The 17,106-nt window shown below is 42.9% G+C and overlaps 1 protein-coding gene across 3 annotated transcripts in view; it reads right to left on the bottom strand.

Moving 5' to 3' along the window:
• Positions 1 to 753: 753 nt before the first annotated feature.
• The window catches only part of UBAP1 (ubiquitin associated protein 1), a 39,609-nt gene continuing 23,256 nt past the window's right edge, over positions 754 to 17,106 (bottom strand). For all 3 annotated transcript variants that reach the window (XM_086770134.1, XM_086770132.1, XM_086770133.1), the window contains 6 exons: positions 12,443 to 12,567; positions 9,050 to 9,979; positions 5,155 to 5,190; positions 4,497 to 4,694; positions 2,868 to 2,969; positions 754 to 1,449 (listed from right to left, as the gene is read on the bottom strand). In XM_086770134.1, the coding sequence (XP_086626260.1) occupies positions 1,309 to 1,449; positions 2,868 to 2,969; positions 4,497 to 4,694; positions 5,155 to 5,190; positions 9,050 to 9,979; positions 12,443 to 12,567 (1,532 nt within the window). In that variant the 3' untranslated portion in view covers positions 754 to 1,308. The remainder of the gene's footprint in view (positions 1,450 to 2,867; positions 2,970 to 4,496; positions 4,695 to 5,154; positions 5,191 to 9,049; positions 9,980 to 12,442; positions 12,568 to 17,106) is intronic.

The following is a 17,106-nucleotide window of genomic DNA, read 5'->3' as shown; positions in this document are numbered from 1 at the left end:
TTTTTGCAACAAAACAGGAACAAGCCACAGAAAAAATAAGCATACTCTGCCACTGCAGCCACGTGCCCAGAGCCTTCTGCCCGTTCTGACCAACACAGTGTTCACGCGTGCCTACAGGAGTGGGGAGCACCTGGGTGGACAGGATCCAGCACGTTCTTCATCTGCTGAAGCCAAAGAGCATGAGAGATGGGAACCATGACACGGGGAATTATATTTGAGGGGTTTATTAGTTGTTCTTCTGCAGAATCAAAATATTTAGCAAATTACTTTAAAAGATTCCTCAAGACTGCTGATATTTCATGTATTTAGAACTTGAACAATGTACAATGTAATACTCTGAACTATCAAAAACAATCCAAAACCTGATTTCTAGTACTAGATGTTATGCAATTCTATAGCAGAGTGAAAAATGGAACTAATGCAGTGAGTATGTTTGTTTTAAAGAAAGTGCTTGAAAGAAACCTCCTGCATCACATTGAGTATTATTTAAAATTAAAAAAAAAGAAAAAGAAAAAAAAAGGTAATTGATTTCCTAGCAGGACATTGTCTTAAATATCCTACAAGCCTGGGTGAATAAGAATACCAAGCCCGAGCTCTCTGCTGTCAGGTTCAGGAACCAACACAACTTGCAGGTCCAGGTAGAGTTCACAGCTTACCTGTTTCAAGAAAACTTGCACACCACTCAGCATTGGACGCTCATGTCTGGCAGAAGTGTTGGATGCATGGTTAAAAAAAACAAAAAAAACACAAGAGGAACAGCTTCTCTCTTTATGCATAGCGACAGTTTCTGAACCAGTGTTTTACTAAGTTACATACTAACTTTCAACCAAAAAATAAAACTCCATTGCACTAAAGGTCAAATTTAACCAGTCAGTCTGGACTGTGACACAGTCAATAATTCAGTATAAGCAAACACCACGAAAGCAGCTTCAAAGAACCAAAGCATCCTACTTTGAGAACCAACTTAGTATTCTTCTGGCCAACTCCAGTGCAACAGCGAGGGCGGGAACCACTCCCATCTCTACCTATGTACAATTCCAGTAGAGGCTGGGCAGTCTAAACTCTCCGTGGCCAAGCTGGAAAAAGGAAACTTAGGAAAGGACACTTTAAAAATTTAATTTAAGAAAGAAAGTTGGCTCTCAGTGGAAAGAGAAACGCTGGAGTGATGCACGCAGGCGGGCTCGCTCAGTCATTCTCCCATGTATGCGAAAAGCCAGACTCCTTCCTGCCGAGAGCAAGTCACACTGGATGTGAAGGTGGCGGGGCTGGTCCTGCTCTGTTGCACCCCAAGAATCCAGGAATGTGTTTTCAGCTGGCTCCTGCACGGGCCATAAGATCTTCCAAAGCATTGTGTTGGTCATTGTTATGTAATAATAAGACCTCCTTAATGTCTTTTAGTTCAAAGCCCATTTCTTTAAATTGACTCATTAGTTGGAGAAGTTCTGTGATCTGAAAGACAGAGACAGTCCATTACTTGCAAAAGAAGAGAGGATCAGTGCTTGGTGGAAGTCTAGCACAGAGACACTTTTAAGCAATTGGGCACCTTGCAGGCTGGATTCCTCCTCCCTAAGTACAGCCTGTTCCAGCTGTTTGGAGAAAATCCACTCACACCAGAGCCGGCACAGCTCTGGGTGCTGGAGCCCTCGGAGCCCCACTTTCAGTTCCCTGTGTTTGCAGGCCTGCATTTCCAAAATCCTCTTCAGCAAAGGCATCAAAGCTCAATTTGTGGGAGTGTCTCTCCTAGTAGGAAATTTATCAGTCTGGCCTAATTTGGGCTCCCAAAAATGTTGACTGATGGCACCCTACTACCCCATCCAGAAGCTCCTGCTGCACCTGAATTTTTTTAAAGTTACTTCAACTTTGGGAACAGTACAGTAGCCCTTGCTATCAACTGGCTCTTCAGATCTTGGGCAAACTTGGGGGATTAGCACAAACTCTACTGGACACACTGTGTACGATATTACTGACATCAACCATGAATCCTTCTTGAGCTTTGAAAAAAAAAAAAATAGAGTGACAATAAGTGAACCAGTTGATCAGACTTTTATGAACCCTCTGCCATTTACAGTGCCTCCACTCCAGAGGAAAGAAAAACCCCAAAACAAGCAAGCAGGTTGAAATGGGCAAGCAGAAGATTAAACATTTCCGATTTTGGGGTTAAGCCAGTAGCAAGTGTGTTTCCTGAACTCAGTCCCTTCTCCCATCTTCACACTGTCGTTCACCTGTTTGCAAGCTCATCACTAAGTCCAAGAAAGGCAGGAAGGCATGTGTCTGGAGAGGCTGGGCTGCACCTCTAAAGATTCCGTGTGATATGGGACACAATAGGCTGGCAGACTTTAAAAGATCCTGCTGTCCTCTGCCCTGCTTCCTGCTCCTGCCTGTGTATCTTTGGTACTGGTAAAGCAGCCAGACAACAAACCAGAACCCAGCTTCTTCCAGAGCAAGGCCTAACCCAATTTGCTGAGCAGCCATGCAAATGCATTTGTACAAGGGAGAAAATTCACAGCTGGGGCAGGCTGGCAGGATTTGAAAGCTAATTTGCTGCTTCTGAAATTAACTGTCTCTGTACACCAAGCAACTCATTCACAAGAGAACTCTGGGTTCAAAACACAACAAGCAGAATAAGCAGGCTCTTGAAAAAAATTCTGTCCCCATAAAAATGCATGCAAGTGAGAGTAATAAAACAATGCAGATTTCTGCTTTAACACATATTTGTGTTACGTCTGAGAGGATGTCCTTTGGCAGTCAGTTTTTGGAAACAAGGCAGCTTTACTGGAAAAGCCAGAATTACATCAGCCAGATGAACTGCTGCTGGAATTCCCCATCACGGCACATTCTCTCTATTGCTTAGCACATAACACACTCACCTTCTCCTCTGAACACTGATGCATTTCCAAAGCTGCTTCAACAAGAAGTGGATCAAAGCCCTTCTCACAAAGCTGTCCATGTGCAAACAGGTAATCCAAAACCTGTGAGAAATGAAGAAAAGCAATGAAGTTTGCAGAGTGGCATTTGCAACACGTGATTGAATTCCACCTCTGCACTTGCAGAGGGACTCCGCACCAGGCTTCACCAGGGACCGAGATGAAGTCCCTCCTAGCAGAGCTGAGACACTCTTTACGCAAGAGCTTGTTCAGAGAAAAAAAAAAGACAAGTCCTTCTGTCTTCCTATTCTCTCCCACCAGCTCTAAGTGTTTTTATCTTCCACTATAGTCAAAACAGCCTCAGAAGCCTATCTTTAGCTTTCCCTGCCTGATCATTGAGCAGAAGGCAAAGTTTAACTGTGCTTTTTATACTATCAGTTTTTAAAATGAAACTGTAGGTCCAGCAGTGTCAAGATGTGTCAACTTTTAGCTTCCTCTCACAACAGCCGCAAGAGCTGATGCAATCTGAATGCAGTCAGCCTTTTAAAATCAACTCAGCATACTGGTGAGTGAGCTGCAAATCCCAGCTCACGCGTCCAGAAACTGCTGCCCAATTTCTTATCCGTCCTCAGCTTTGAGAAGTATTGGGAAAGGTGAGATAGGTAATGCTAAGGTGAAAGAATTCAGCCTGCAAATACAGCAGGATTTAAAACGGCCCTCTTAAGAGACACTTTTTCTATTTGATACTGCGTTTCACTCCAGTGCACAGCTTAAACCAGTCTCAATGTGGCGGGTAGTGGGGAAGTAAATCAGCTCCACAAGCAGAAGTCACTGGAACACTTCTCCTCCCCAGGCAGCAGGCGCAGTCCCGCCAGGCAATGCTCTGCACACTGCCCAGCCTGCCTAGGGTCAGCACAGAAAGCTTGGCAACGCTCTCCTCACTTTCAAATACTTGCTTGAAGCTGATCCAAGACCCAGAGCCATGCTTCGCCCTGCAGCACTTTATGCTCTGTGACCTGGTTTTAGCAAGTGTTTGAGACTACACACGAGGCAGGAAGCACCACAACCAGAGTGCACAAAAGAAAGTCGGTCAGTGATGCCTTGTGAAAGCCTTTCAGAGCTGTTGTAAGCTCCCCCCGACAGGGGCCAACCTCTCTACAAGGAAACTCATCAGCATCGTGTCCCCTTGTGCTCAGAACAAGGGAAGGTGGCTGGTTTTTTTTTGTTACATGGCACTAAGCATGGCATAAAGCCACGCTAAGCTTCCTTCAGATGGTTTTGTGGCTCCTGGGAAGACCCAGTACCTCTCGCAGCTTCAAATGGAGCTAAAGGCCCATGCCAAGCTCAGCGCAGCTTTGACCCAGCACCCACAGGTGTGGCTGGCTCAAGCAATTTCTCAGAAGCTTGATGTTTAGATGCTTTAGATGCTAAAATGCATAGATGCTTTTTTCTTTGGTTTCGGGAGCCTTTACTGCCAGACAACTTCTCTAGCAGTTAATATCGCAGCAGCTACAGGTCGCAATCCCGTTAGAATAAAAGTATTCCCCTCTATCCACTTTGCAAACCCAGGGTTGTTTCTCAGCAGAATCAGCATCTAATCACGGGTTTCTTTCCGGTTGCACAAGCTCTTACCTGGTCTATGTTCTGTCCTTTCTTCTTCATGGCTTTTAGGACGCTCTCAGGTGAGTACCCCATGTTGACGACAGTCTCTATGCACTGCCTCTCGCTAGCGGAGAGGGCCTGCTGTAGCTCAGGAGCAGGGCCACCCAATTGCTTTGCACAGCTGGTGTTATTGGGCACTTTAGACACTGGGAAATTTTGGTGTGTTACCTAAAGGGGAAAACCCAGAGGCTGAGACCATGGTCATCTTCTGCATCCCCACATCCTGTTTGTGGCCAGTGCAGAACCAGGCTACCCCAAGTAATTAATCCAAGAGGCTTTCTAGATTGCCCTTAGGAAACTACTCACTATTAGGATAAAACCAAGCAGTGCACGTAGTCTGACTCCCACCACACTCTTATTTTGCCTCAAAACAAGAATCAACATCCCAGATTCTTTGCAACAAACCCTCTCCTACCAGTGGGACCAAAGCCTTTCAATACCCATCCCTTGAAACAGTGAAGATCCTTACAATACAGTCAAACTCTACCTTAGAGGAAGCATCAATACCGCTTCCTTCATCTCAAGTTTACATGTCACCTATGATTTTTTTTATACTCAAAGAAACACTACTTATGGAGATTTTCAGAAAGATGATCCAGTGCAAGAACACAGGTATCTGGGAACTCACCACAGGGACTTCTGTTTCCTTGTAGTCTGGGTGTACCTGTTGGACAACACACAAATGAGATGACTATAAATATCATGCACTAGCAAGCAGAATTTGCTACAGCTACAGGGGGAAAAGGGTTTTATAGGACAGATCTTGGAGTAAGTCTACCATCCTAGGGATCAGGCTTCCCGTGTGAGATGCTGACATTACACAGTTGTGCGTAGCCACCACAAGTATCGTTACTTCTCTCAGCACTCTACAAATGGATTATATTCCTAGAAGGATGTGTCCCCTGTCAATAATTGTAAGCTTGTTTATTCTGTCAGAGTAACAGCTACATGTTCACATAGCTCAGTGTAACGTGACTGCTCCTATTCAGCTCCTGCCCCAGTGCTATGTGGCCTGAATGACTGATAATTTTGAAATCATTGCCTAGAGACTTCTCTTGACTTTTTGACCATGACAAGGGGTAAGAGAAACACATACCCCTTTTTACTCTTAAAGCATTGCACTTCATACACCATTTATGAGCAATGTGGCACACCAGCTAAGAAAGCACGTGATTTTTCTACCAACACTCAACACTTGGTCCCATTCCCAGTATGCCAACAAGGCTGGGTAACATTCCCTGCCGTACATCTGCTCGGTTTCTGCAGAGCCAGGATGCCAGAGGGCAAAACCAACCCATCACTTTATATTATTTCACCCAGGATAACAGTAGTGCAAAGAAAGAACTTTGCCCCACCAAATCTGCATATTTCAATTCATCTATTTAAAACTGTTCCTGCATTTTACATAGAATTAGAAGAGACTGCAAGAAATCACTGCAGACCAAGAGCCTTAGTTTTTTGCATTTCTTGAGACTTATTATGTCAACATAGATTGCTTGAAAGCCTGTCCATTTCCTTCAGAAAGGCGTTCTTTTGGCTTAAACTAAACAATAAAAGATTGTTTATAGAAAAACAGTTTGAGAAAATCTATTATGATTTTGACAAATTCAATTTACTTGCAAAAAACCCCTAAACCACCACCCAGGAGGTTTTGTTCTGCATTTCTGACCATTTTCATCTCCAGTGTAATAATTTCTCTTCCAGGAGACAAAGCCTGAAAAATCATATTCAGTTTAATGGTGTGGTTTACACAAGAACCTCTCCTCATGGCAGCAGAGGGGTTCAAGCTCTTCACCCACAACCTCTCCAAGCATTCAGCCAGAGCAAAAAGCACTAGAATATGGGATACACTGAAACTCCAGGAGGCCTGGAGCAGCCCTGCAACCAGCTGGTCATCAAATTGAAGGATGATTCTTTGCTATTGATGCTGCAGCCAGGAAAACCAAAACTGCTTCTGACACCAGAGACTCAAGAATCTAGGAAAACCAACTCCTCCTCCTCCTCAATCTATCTGAGCTTGACAACCTCTGTTTGTAGTCAGCGACTTCCAGCAGAGGAGGGAAACACCTAAAGGAATTGCAGGGGACAAAGCCACACTCCTGTATGTCTCAAACTTGGATCTCAGTGCCCTTCAAGAAGCAGACGTGCAGTGCTTCCAGTTTGTGCTTGCACACAGTGCCTACTTTTAGGGACTTCATACAGAGGCTGGGAGCCTGCCTGTGGCTGGTGTGCCCACATACATCATGCCACTGCAGCAGTATATCATCTCAATGGTCCACCAGCAGCAGCCCACCCTCCCATAAACAGGGATTTCTGTAAATAAAATGCACCGTACTAGTCACGTCTCTGACCAGATTTTTCCCAACTTGTCATCTTCACTAGTCATTTCTCCCTTTGCAAAACCAAACGAGTGAACTCAAAGAGGAGAGAGGACCACAAGGACAGAATCAGTGCAGCCTCAGAGAAACCACAGGTTTATTTTCACCCAAAAAAATCCTAGATCCAATTGACTGTTAAAGTGTAAACTCCAGTGATACCTCCAAATCCAAAGTTACAATTTCTAGCCTTGTGAGAAAAAAAAAAAAGAATTATATATAAAATCACTGTGGAATATACTGGGACATATAGTTGTCCTGAGGCTTTCTAAAAAGGACATGCTTATTCATGTGTGACTTTGCAGAAAAGGGATGCATGACCCTTCTGCTCCCAGCCACAGGGATGACTGTGACTTCCCTCTATCATTTTCATACTCTGAGGATTTTTGTTCCATTTACTTCAATTTCTTGCAGCTCAGCTGTCATTTTCTAGCCACTGGGACCATATTGTGGAAACATGAAGCAGTGTAGTCTGAAGTCTTGGAATTTAAACAGAAAGAAATAGTTCTGTCAGCATACCTATTTCCTGGTTCGGTACTTTCAAAGTAGAAATGGTTTTGATTAACAGCTTTATACCTCTCCTACTACGTCTATTTTTTGTTTGTTTGTTTTCAGTCTTTATCTTCCCTTACAGCATTCTTGAGGACAGACCCTCTCTCTTGGTCTTCAGTAAGCTGTAATCCAGCATAGAGCTCTGAATAGTTAAGAGTAAAAATTTGGCCATCTGAAAGCCCATCTGCCCATCTACTAAGTGATCTTTCATGTTGATCCCTAGAGATGTGTCATGCGTCACACGTTTCACCTCTGAGCTACATACAATCACACAATTGCCTCTCAAACCTGTGATCTGTAGCAGTGAGCAGTTACTCAGCACATTGCTTGTTGCTTCTGCCAAAGTTTACTGTACTAAATTTGTTCTAGTGATCAATAAACAGCTGTTCTGCTGTGCTCTGATGAATACACTAGTTGCCAGAATACTGTATTTCGCAATTAATAATGCATTTACCTCAGCCTGAAAACAAGTGAAAGAACAAGGGGAGAGAAGCAGTGTCACTTGTTTCAGAGCACATGGTGTCACACAAAAGCCTACAGTATGCCAGTAAGACCACAGAACCACTAAAGCATTGCTTGCACTGGACTAGTGCTAATCTAGTTCTAGAAGGAACTAGATTATGTTATAGCCAGCTGCAAGATTTGACTATACAGCTTTCACTAGGCTTCATGAGAATTGGTGTCCACATCTTCGGTTCTTCAGAAAAAAAAAAAAGCCCACAAACTTACTGAAATCTCAGCTCTTATTTGCAAAGAGACAAAGACAACAGCTGGCAGGAGGTTGACTGTGCTCAAAGTAATTTTAGAACTTGCTACAACTTTGTGGAAACAAAGCGTCAACCTCCCCTCAGAGCTGTACAGCAACCAATTGTAACTTCAGCAATCTTGAGATGATCTTCAAGACTGGTTTTGGTATTCACTGAGCAATCCTTCTACCCTCCTTTACAAGGAAGAAGCTAAGTATCAGATCTGAGATCACCATCGTTTTCTTCCTCATAAAGATTAGATTTTAAAAGGATCTCAGGAAGAAAATTTAAAAAATAATTTTATTTCACTGCAGGTCAACGGCAAGCACTTTTTTCTTTCCTGAATGAGACAGCACATCTGCGGTTTTTAATTTATTATCACTTCTATTCCTAGAAAAGCCTGCATTTCCCATTATTTCCATCAAATAAATAAGCAAGCCAAGGAACAACTCTAGAAGAGCTTTAACCCAAAACCTAATAGCACTTCAGAATATGATATATCTCAGTTGGATAAGACAGAATGCAGGACCATACAAAGAAGATATCTTATACACTTAGCTCAAAGATGTGCAGCTGCTAACAAGGGCTGAAAATCTGAAAGAAAAATCACCAGAACTGGTCTGAAACCACCAGATTTGGGGTAACCTGCAGAGTAATAATCTGATATTCAGAACTGCCAGCATGAAGACCTGTTGAATTAATCAACTTGCTGTGTAAATTAAGAGGATCTACACATCTCTCCCATTAAATGAAACTAAAACCAAAGTTACAGAACATTCTAGAAGTAACTTCTGCCTCCGCACCTCCACATCTCCCCAGCAACCCCAATTCTAATCCACTGCCTGTTTACCGTAGTCGCTGTGCTTTGAGATGATTCTTCTTTTGCACAAACTGTCGACACAGCCAGGGAAGGCAGCCTGGATGAAGAGGATAATGTTGATGTCTCCATGCCACTGTCCTCATTTAGAGCAAACAAACCAACCGTATGGTGTCCATTCAGTTCACTAGCTTTACTCTGAGCACAGGTCTGCAAAGAGCTGAGCAAAGTGCCATTGCGGAGACAGGTAGTGCTGTGGAAAGTGCTTGTGAGCTTTGATGATTTTTGATCACTTTCTTCAGAGTCAAGTTTAGGAAAGGACAGGGATTTGATATTGCTCACTGAAGTGATAGGGGACAGGGACACTTTGGAAGACAAAGACATCTTTTCACAGTTTCCCAACTGCGGTAAAGTGATAAAGCCATTGGGTTTGTGAAGGGGCTTGAAGTCCAAGGTGGCTCTTTCTATGGATGCCAGAACTTCCTCATCTTGCAACATAGACTCAGACCCTCCTTTGGGCAAAGTATTATCTAACAGCTGGGCAACAATTGGCGCAGTAGTACCAACATGAATTTCAAGAATATTTTTTAATTCCTCTTTATCATCGATAGTTTTTAATTCCAGTTTGTCAAATGGGTCTTCTTCACATTCAAAATCAGCTGGGTTGAAGTCTGCTTTTGGACGAGGTGGACTGAGAACCTTTTGCTTCACAGAGCTGTTGTTGGCTGGCGTGGGAGTAAGAATACTATTATGCTGCAGGCTAGCGAGGATGGGGTTAATAGGAGGAGGTATGGCCTCCGGGCAAGGTACCTCCGAGAACCCCATTTTGTTGCTGTCCTCTGGAGCTGCTTTTGAGTTTGCTAGCACTTCTTCTGCCTTGCACTCAGCTTCCCTCTGGGCAGCTTGAATTTTTTTTATATCTTCAGCCCACTCGATTGTTTTCTTTTCCAGTGAGAAGTCATACTGACCAGGGGTGGAAAGGAAAAGTGAGGAGAAAAAAAAAAAAAAAAAAAAAGGATCACAGTTGTTACTTCTAACAGCAACATAAGTAACATAGAATAAGAGGTACATGAATTACCAGGGACAGGTATCATTTTTTTCCCCCATCATCTCTTGTTACCCTAGAGACTGGCAAACTTAGACACTAAAAGTAGTTTATTTTGCCTCTAGCAGCAAAACCTGTCTGTAGTCTAGACGAAAATATCATTTTGCCTTCTTCCTACATTTAGTTTTGCTTTAGAACTACTGATCATCCCACGATCAGTTTCACAGCCCTCCCACCCCCTCCTCCCAGGACAATGGATGTAGCAAGGTGTAGTCTAATGTGTTACTAGAGAATCATACCCACATCTGGCTACACTGAACTACTTCACATCCACAAGTTCCACAAGTCATTCAAGACTACAGCAGACTATTTTTGCATCCAAAGACCAATGTGGTATTACTCAGTTCACCTAAAAGATCCCTAATGGACTTGGTATTAGAGTTTTACACCCACTGGTTTAAGAGGTATTGGTTGGTATTCTTACTCCAGTGTCAGTGGCTCACCAGCCAAAGGAGATAATACTGGCTACACCAGTGATGACAACTACCTGCAGTAGCAGATTTTCCTGCAGTTACTGGCATGATAGGATCCCACAAGCTTTTCTCATTTAACATCAGCTCCTTCTGGGCCAGGTTAGCAGAAGGAGGCATTTGTAAGCTACTCACTACCAGTTTACTGGCCACCACAGTGGCTTGGTTGGGAGGACAAAATTCTGAACAGACTAAATCTACTTACAGCATTAATATCTTATGAAGAATGAGGAGTCCCAAATGCTCTTTAAACAACCACAAAGTGTTCAGAGAACACAGCTTACAAGCTAAGTCCAAGGTGTAACCTACCTGTGACTCACAAAAAGTCCTAAGATCTTTGCCAGGATAATGGCACACAGCTAAATAAGAGTGCTCTTGCTGTGGGACTGCTAGGTCATATAAAGCCCTAGGTTTAAAGAGCAGCAAGCCAGTAAGGGTTGCTAGGCCTCCACTAGGCTTTTCTGAGACTTGTTATGTGTTGTGCCACATCCCATCCTACAGTAGGCTCCAGTGAGATCCTGGAGAGCTGTTGTCTCAACTGTATTAACAGCCTTCCCTTCCATTTGCTTTAAGACTCCAAGGAGTATGATATATGATATATCAGCAAGGGAACTTTGAAAAACAACTCACTGGCTGAAGTGCTGGGCACTACTCATTACACACTCTCTGCTATCTGAGCAGAGCTATCGTCATTTTGCATGTCTGTGTATGTATATATATATGGCCAAAACTGACCAAAGCCATCCATTTTTTTTAAATACTAAAAAATGAAGAGTATTTATATAAAAATAGATGGCTTTCGTAAAAAAAAAGTGCAGGGAAGCTGAATCTAACAGCTCTCACTACAGCTGTAAAGAAGCCAAATTGCACTGCAAGATGCGTAGTCTACACAGTCACATCATATTACGCAAGGGGTACCTATCGGGTATACTGCACTTGAGTTTCAGCTTGAAAGGAACATGGAGACACAGCACAATGAAGCCAGCAACAGCACATTATAGTCTCCTTTAGGTCTCCCACACCAGCTTCACTGGGTGGAAATATGCGTATTAGCATAATTAGGTAATTATTTAATGGTTATAATGAAAAACCCATGATGTACAGTAATAGCTTAATACACAAGGCAGGAAAAAAAAACATCTGAACCTTCTACAGCAAACTGTCACAGCTGTAGTGGGGATTGTTGAAGGAAAAACAGGGATCGAAATTAGAAAAAATAGTTCAATTACATTTTCTGTATCCCAACCTGCATTTGGACATTAAATTCTCAACCGTTATGCTAAAGCAATTGATTTTACGCTACCAAGAATTCACAGTAACAGAGACATGCTCCTCAAAGACCTGGAAGCCATCTGTACCAAGCTGTAACCTGTCTGCCTTACAGCTGCAAAAGAACTCCCACTCAGAACCGCACAGAAAACAAGAACTGGAAATTTATTTCTTCATAATGCTATTGTGTGACCATAAAATATAGTCATAGAAACACTTGTTAGCCTCAAACAACATTCTGCAAGCATGCCATAGCATGAGTGTACCGGTTCTTAGCATTTATTCTCAAACTTAGTCAGGGTGACATTTAGACTGCTAAAGTGAGATACACTAAACGCTATCAGGCTTTTTAAAGTAATAAAAAGCAGAAGCTTTTTGCATGGCCTATCATATTTTTATCTTTCTATATATTCTAATAGATCTTCTGCAGCTACTGCCTGGCATACAAAATGACCCTCCAGGACAAACAAGACTAATATTTGAACACATGTGCAGGATGTGACTACTGGCAATTTACAGCACCACATGTTGGGGGCCAGCGGTGAGGGAGAGGAGACTGGAAAGGCAAAATAAGTCACTTACCTGGGCTTCTCTGACAAGCTGAGAAGAATCAGGCAGGCAGAAACCAATGGGTAATCCAACCTTTGCTGGGGTTTTGAATTTGTCTCCTATCTTAAATGGGACATCATCAAGATAACTGAAAGGCCCTAAGATCAAAAGCAGAAATTGTATCAAAAAAACCTTACAAGTTTAGTGCATTTAATTAAGATTCATTTCCGTACTTGGGAGCTATTTTATCTCTGCTGTCCTAACTACACCAGGTGACTCAATGCAAAGGAAGTTGCTTGATCAGAAACACATTGAACCTGCTTGGACTTAATTACACAGTTTTGTTTTGGGTGTTTGGCCTTTTATTTTTTTTTAAGTGTTAAAAAAATATGGTTTAGGTTTTTTTTCCTAAAAAGCTTTAGAGTAGCCAAAACAAACTAAAGTCCAGGTTTTGGCACACAAGTAGGAGGTAGCATTTGGACAGAAGTCATCACAAGGGCAAAGTGGCCCAAAGTCTAGACGCACCACTAACCAAAACACAGTGAAATATCTCAAAACTATTTATCATGGCAATTCTGATTTTTGAAACAAGGCAATCTAACATAATCAGCTGCCTGATTTGTGATCACTCCAATGAGAGGCCTCAGACCTATTTCACAGTCCTCCATCTATCCTTTTTATCTATCCCATGTGGTATTTACAAAGTGGTTTAGGACTAAGTTCTTCAGGCATCCTACAAACTCATGAGGCAGAATCACTTAGAACTCAACCTCCTCCAAGAAGTCAGACTATACATTTGTTTTCCTTGAGTTGCTGTGAAGAAGTATTAAAAAACTCACAACATAAATTGCACTCAATTTCTTGTTCAACTTGTATCACTGGTCTAAGCTTTTGGAGTGTTCTTCTAGAACTCATTTGTAACTTTGGTTTGAGTGTTACAGAAAACATTATTAGCAACACCTAAGACGGTTTTCAGTGACTAACCTCTTGCTCAGTGAGCTGTGGCTTGCCATTTTTACCTGACCCACTTTCAAACCCAGATGACAATGTAAGTGCTGTTTGTGTTCCTTCACTGTTGACTCATCCATAACAAGGCAGCCACAGGCTCCAAAAGGGCAAGCAGCTTTTGAAAACAGGAACATCCTGTTAATTTGGAGTTAAACATTTATGTGCTGTCATCACTTGAGCTCTCACACTATGCACCATACTGACTAGTCCTCAAGTGATGTATGACACAGGTGGTATTTCCTCCAGCTTTGAAACCATAAGGCTGAATAACCTCTATCCCACCTGCACCACCAGGATGAAAAAATGCTCCAGGTAGAATATATTAGTGTTTTCACTGATCCTTACTGCGAAGCACACATTCAAGCATTAAACAGCACAGCATCCAGATGGCACCTCACTGGCCACCAGTTGCACTGTTTGCAACACAGCATTCAAATTGTACTTGAGCTGGCATTTTGAGAACCTGGATACACCAAACTGTGCTTGCTTACGCAGAAATAGCAACTGCGGCAGCCTTTGCATTGAGAGTTGTAAACAATGGCTGGGTCAGAGACAACCAGATCTCCTGACTGCTCAGAGGCCGTGACTGCTGCCACTATGCCCTGCTCAGTCCCTCTGGCATGAGTCCTGCTCTAAGCAAGAGGACCCAAGCAAAGCAGGATTACCTCTCTGCATCAATCTCACAGCCCAAATTGCTCACTGTGCAAACAGTGGTCTTATTAGACCTACTGGCACAGTAAGTGGTAGACACCTCCTCTTGCACAGTTGCCACCTTTGCCTGAAATAAGCCATTAGCCACAGAGGGTATTGGCACACACTGTGGTGTTTACATAGCACCACTCTGTTTTGGTGCAGTAAAAAAACCCCTAAACACACTAGACTAGGTGGGCTGCATTGACAGCTACCAGTTTAACCTCTGAATCTAGACTAAAGAATAAAAGCCTTCTAGTTTCTTCCCAGTATACTGATTTTTTAATAACGACCACTGCTGTAAACTCATCTTGAATATAACATTGCAACAAAATTGGAAAGCACACATTAAAAAAAACCACAGCCAGTGTTTTAGGACATTTGATGGTAAAAAGCATTTCTGAGGCGAAATGCTGATGCACACAATTATCTACTTTGTGCCAGCCCAATCAGAACAGTACTAGTCTAGAGACATTAAGTCTGATCCAGAAAGCCAAGAATCCTTTCCCTTTTGTAAACAGATGAACCTGCTGCTTGAACAGATTGATGGGTAAGGGTGCTAATTGTTTTAAAGAGCAAGTTCTAAAGCAATATGCAAAACCTACATATTATACAAGCCACTATTTCAACAGCCACATGTTCAAGTGAAGCAACTACAGGTTTTTTTGAACTGTAATTTAATAATGCTGTTAGCCACTTCATCCTTTCAGCAGTTAAAAGCACATTAAGGAAGTTTTGAGAATAGCCCTGGTGAAACTTCACCTATCAGTCTGATCACTGATCCTGTGCACTGTATGATATTCCTGGCCCAAGGAACTGCTACATGAGTAAGATTTCTCTCCGCTGTAGTGTCATGCGGAAATCACTGGCCAACTCATAGAAGTGTCCTCCAGTTTAGTAGCAAAATGGAAACATTTCAGATAAAACTGGAGAGGTGGGCCCATGCCAACCTCGTGAAGTTCAACCAGGCCAAGTGCAAGGTCCTGCACCTGGGTCATGGCAATCCCAGGCACAAATACAGGCTGGGCAGAGAATGGATCAAGAGCAGCCCTGAGGAGAAGGACTTGGGAGTGCTGGTGAACGAGAAGCTCAACATGAGCAGCCAATGCGCCCTTGCAGCCCAGAAGGCCAACCATATCCTGGGCTGCATCAAGACAAGCATGGCCAGCAGGTCGAGGGAGGTGATTCTCCCCCTCTACTCTGCCCTGGTGAGACCCCACCTGGAGTCCTGTGTCCAGTTCTGGAGCCCCCAACACAAGAAGGACATGGACCAGTTGGAGAAGGTCCAGAGGAGGGCCACAAAGATGATAAAAGGGCTGGAGCACCTCTCTTATGAGGACAGGCTGAGAGAGTTGGGGCTGTTCAGCCTGGAGAAGAGGAGGCTCCAGGGAGGCCTTATAGCGGTCTTCCAGTACCTCAAGGGGGCCTACAGGAAAGATGGGGAGGGGCTGTTCAGTAGGGCCTGTTGTGCCAGGACAAGGGGTAACGGTTTTAAAATAGAGGGAGGTAGATTCAGATTGGACATTAGGAAAAACTTTTTTACAATGAGGGTTGTAGAACATTGGAACACGTTGCCCAGAGAGGTGGTGGAAGCCCCATCCCTGGAAACGTTCAAGGCCAGGCTGGATGAGGCTCTGAGCCACCTGATCTAGTCAGGAATGTCCCTGTTCCTTGCAGGGCGGTTGGACTAGATGACCTTTTAAGGTCCCTTCCAACTCTAACCATTCTATGATTCTGTGAAAACCAGTTACCATCTATGAATGGGGAACAGTTTTGAAACTAAGAGTAACTTAGTTTTCGTGGTCACACAAACCACACTTATGTAATTTTCAGAAATTGGAGTTAAAAGCTTCCAAGTTGTATAGTAACAGTAACAATACAACAGCAGCACTAATGTACTGCGCTTGGTATAACCTATGCTTTTTTTTGCGACAGATGAGAGCTGCATTTCTAGATGCCACTATTTACTAGAACTTGAGATTTAACTTCCAATCATTCAAATGACAGGAGAGCACTTGAAGTTCCAAGCTTAGGCATAGTTACAGGTCTATGCTAAGAACATCCTTCATGATAGGAAAAGGGTTCCTTTCTCTCCACTCATACTTCATGTTCCCATCTTTATCTCCATGTAAACATGTCATGAGCAACCTGCTCTAGATGGCTCTGCTTAAGCAGGGAGTTTGGACATGATGATCTCCAGAGGTCCTTTCCAACCTCAATCATTCTGTGATTCAACAACAGTCCTCTAACCTCTGCTAAGAAGCTCAATAGTAAGTACAAGAGATGCATCAGCTATGACGACCCAATTTCATCAGCCTGCCAGGACACTAAGCTGAAGGTAGCTGTTGGGCTAGTTGCTTTACAGTAATCCAAAATTCACTCAGTAGGATTAATTGCTAACAGCCCTGGAGAAGACTGGAACCATTGCCCTGCCAATTTATTAAGACATAGTAAGTCAAGGAAGTTGCTCCACTACTCCTCAGAAACCATACTGTGACAGTGCCACTGGTGTCATTAGGAACAGAGGGTACGCAAAAGACTACACAAGTTAGCCAGCCAGCTTACAGCACCATTTGTTTTGATTTTGTTATTTTCAATCCAAGAGCATGTTCCACCACACCATACTGCTTTAAGTTATATTTAAGACAGGCTGAATTCTAGCACTGAGTAGTGTCTTTGCTAGACTGGTTTAGGAAGCAGGAGAGAAAAATAAAAACAGACTCAAAATACAAGCAGTTCAGAGTGTTCATAGGGACCATGCACAGACAGAAGAACAACTGCTGAAGAGCTGGCAGCTATCTAATAAAGAAATTAATTTTTTTTTTGCATCAGGATCACTGAGGCACAGCAACGGAAACCATCTAAAAATTAAGTTTTGACAGGCCATTTTTATTAATACTTAACCATGTATTTAAGGGAGGCATTTCTCATTCTGTACTTCAACTTCACCCTTGCAAGACTGAATTACAAGCTCAAGAAAAAACTGAATTCCCCAGGAC

This window comes from Chlamydotis macqueenii, chromosome Z, assembly GCF_036417535.1.
Source record: "Chlamydotis macqueenii isolate bChlMac1 chromosome Z, bChlMac1.mat, whole genome shotgun sequence".
NCBI classification, from domain to species: domain Eukaryota; kingdom Metazoa; phylum Chordata; class Aves; order Otidiformes; family Otididae; genus Chlamydotis; species Chlamydotis macqueenii.
Note: the sequence above shows the minus strand (reverse complement) of the source record. Positions and strands in the feature narration are given on the sequence as shown.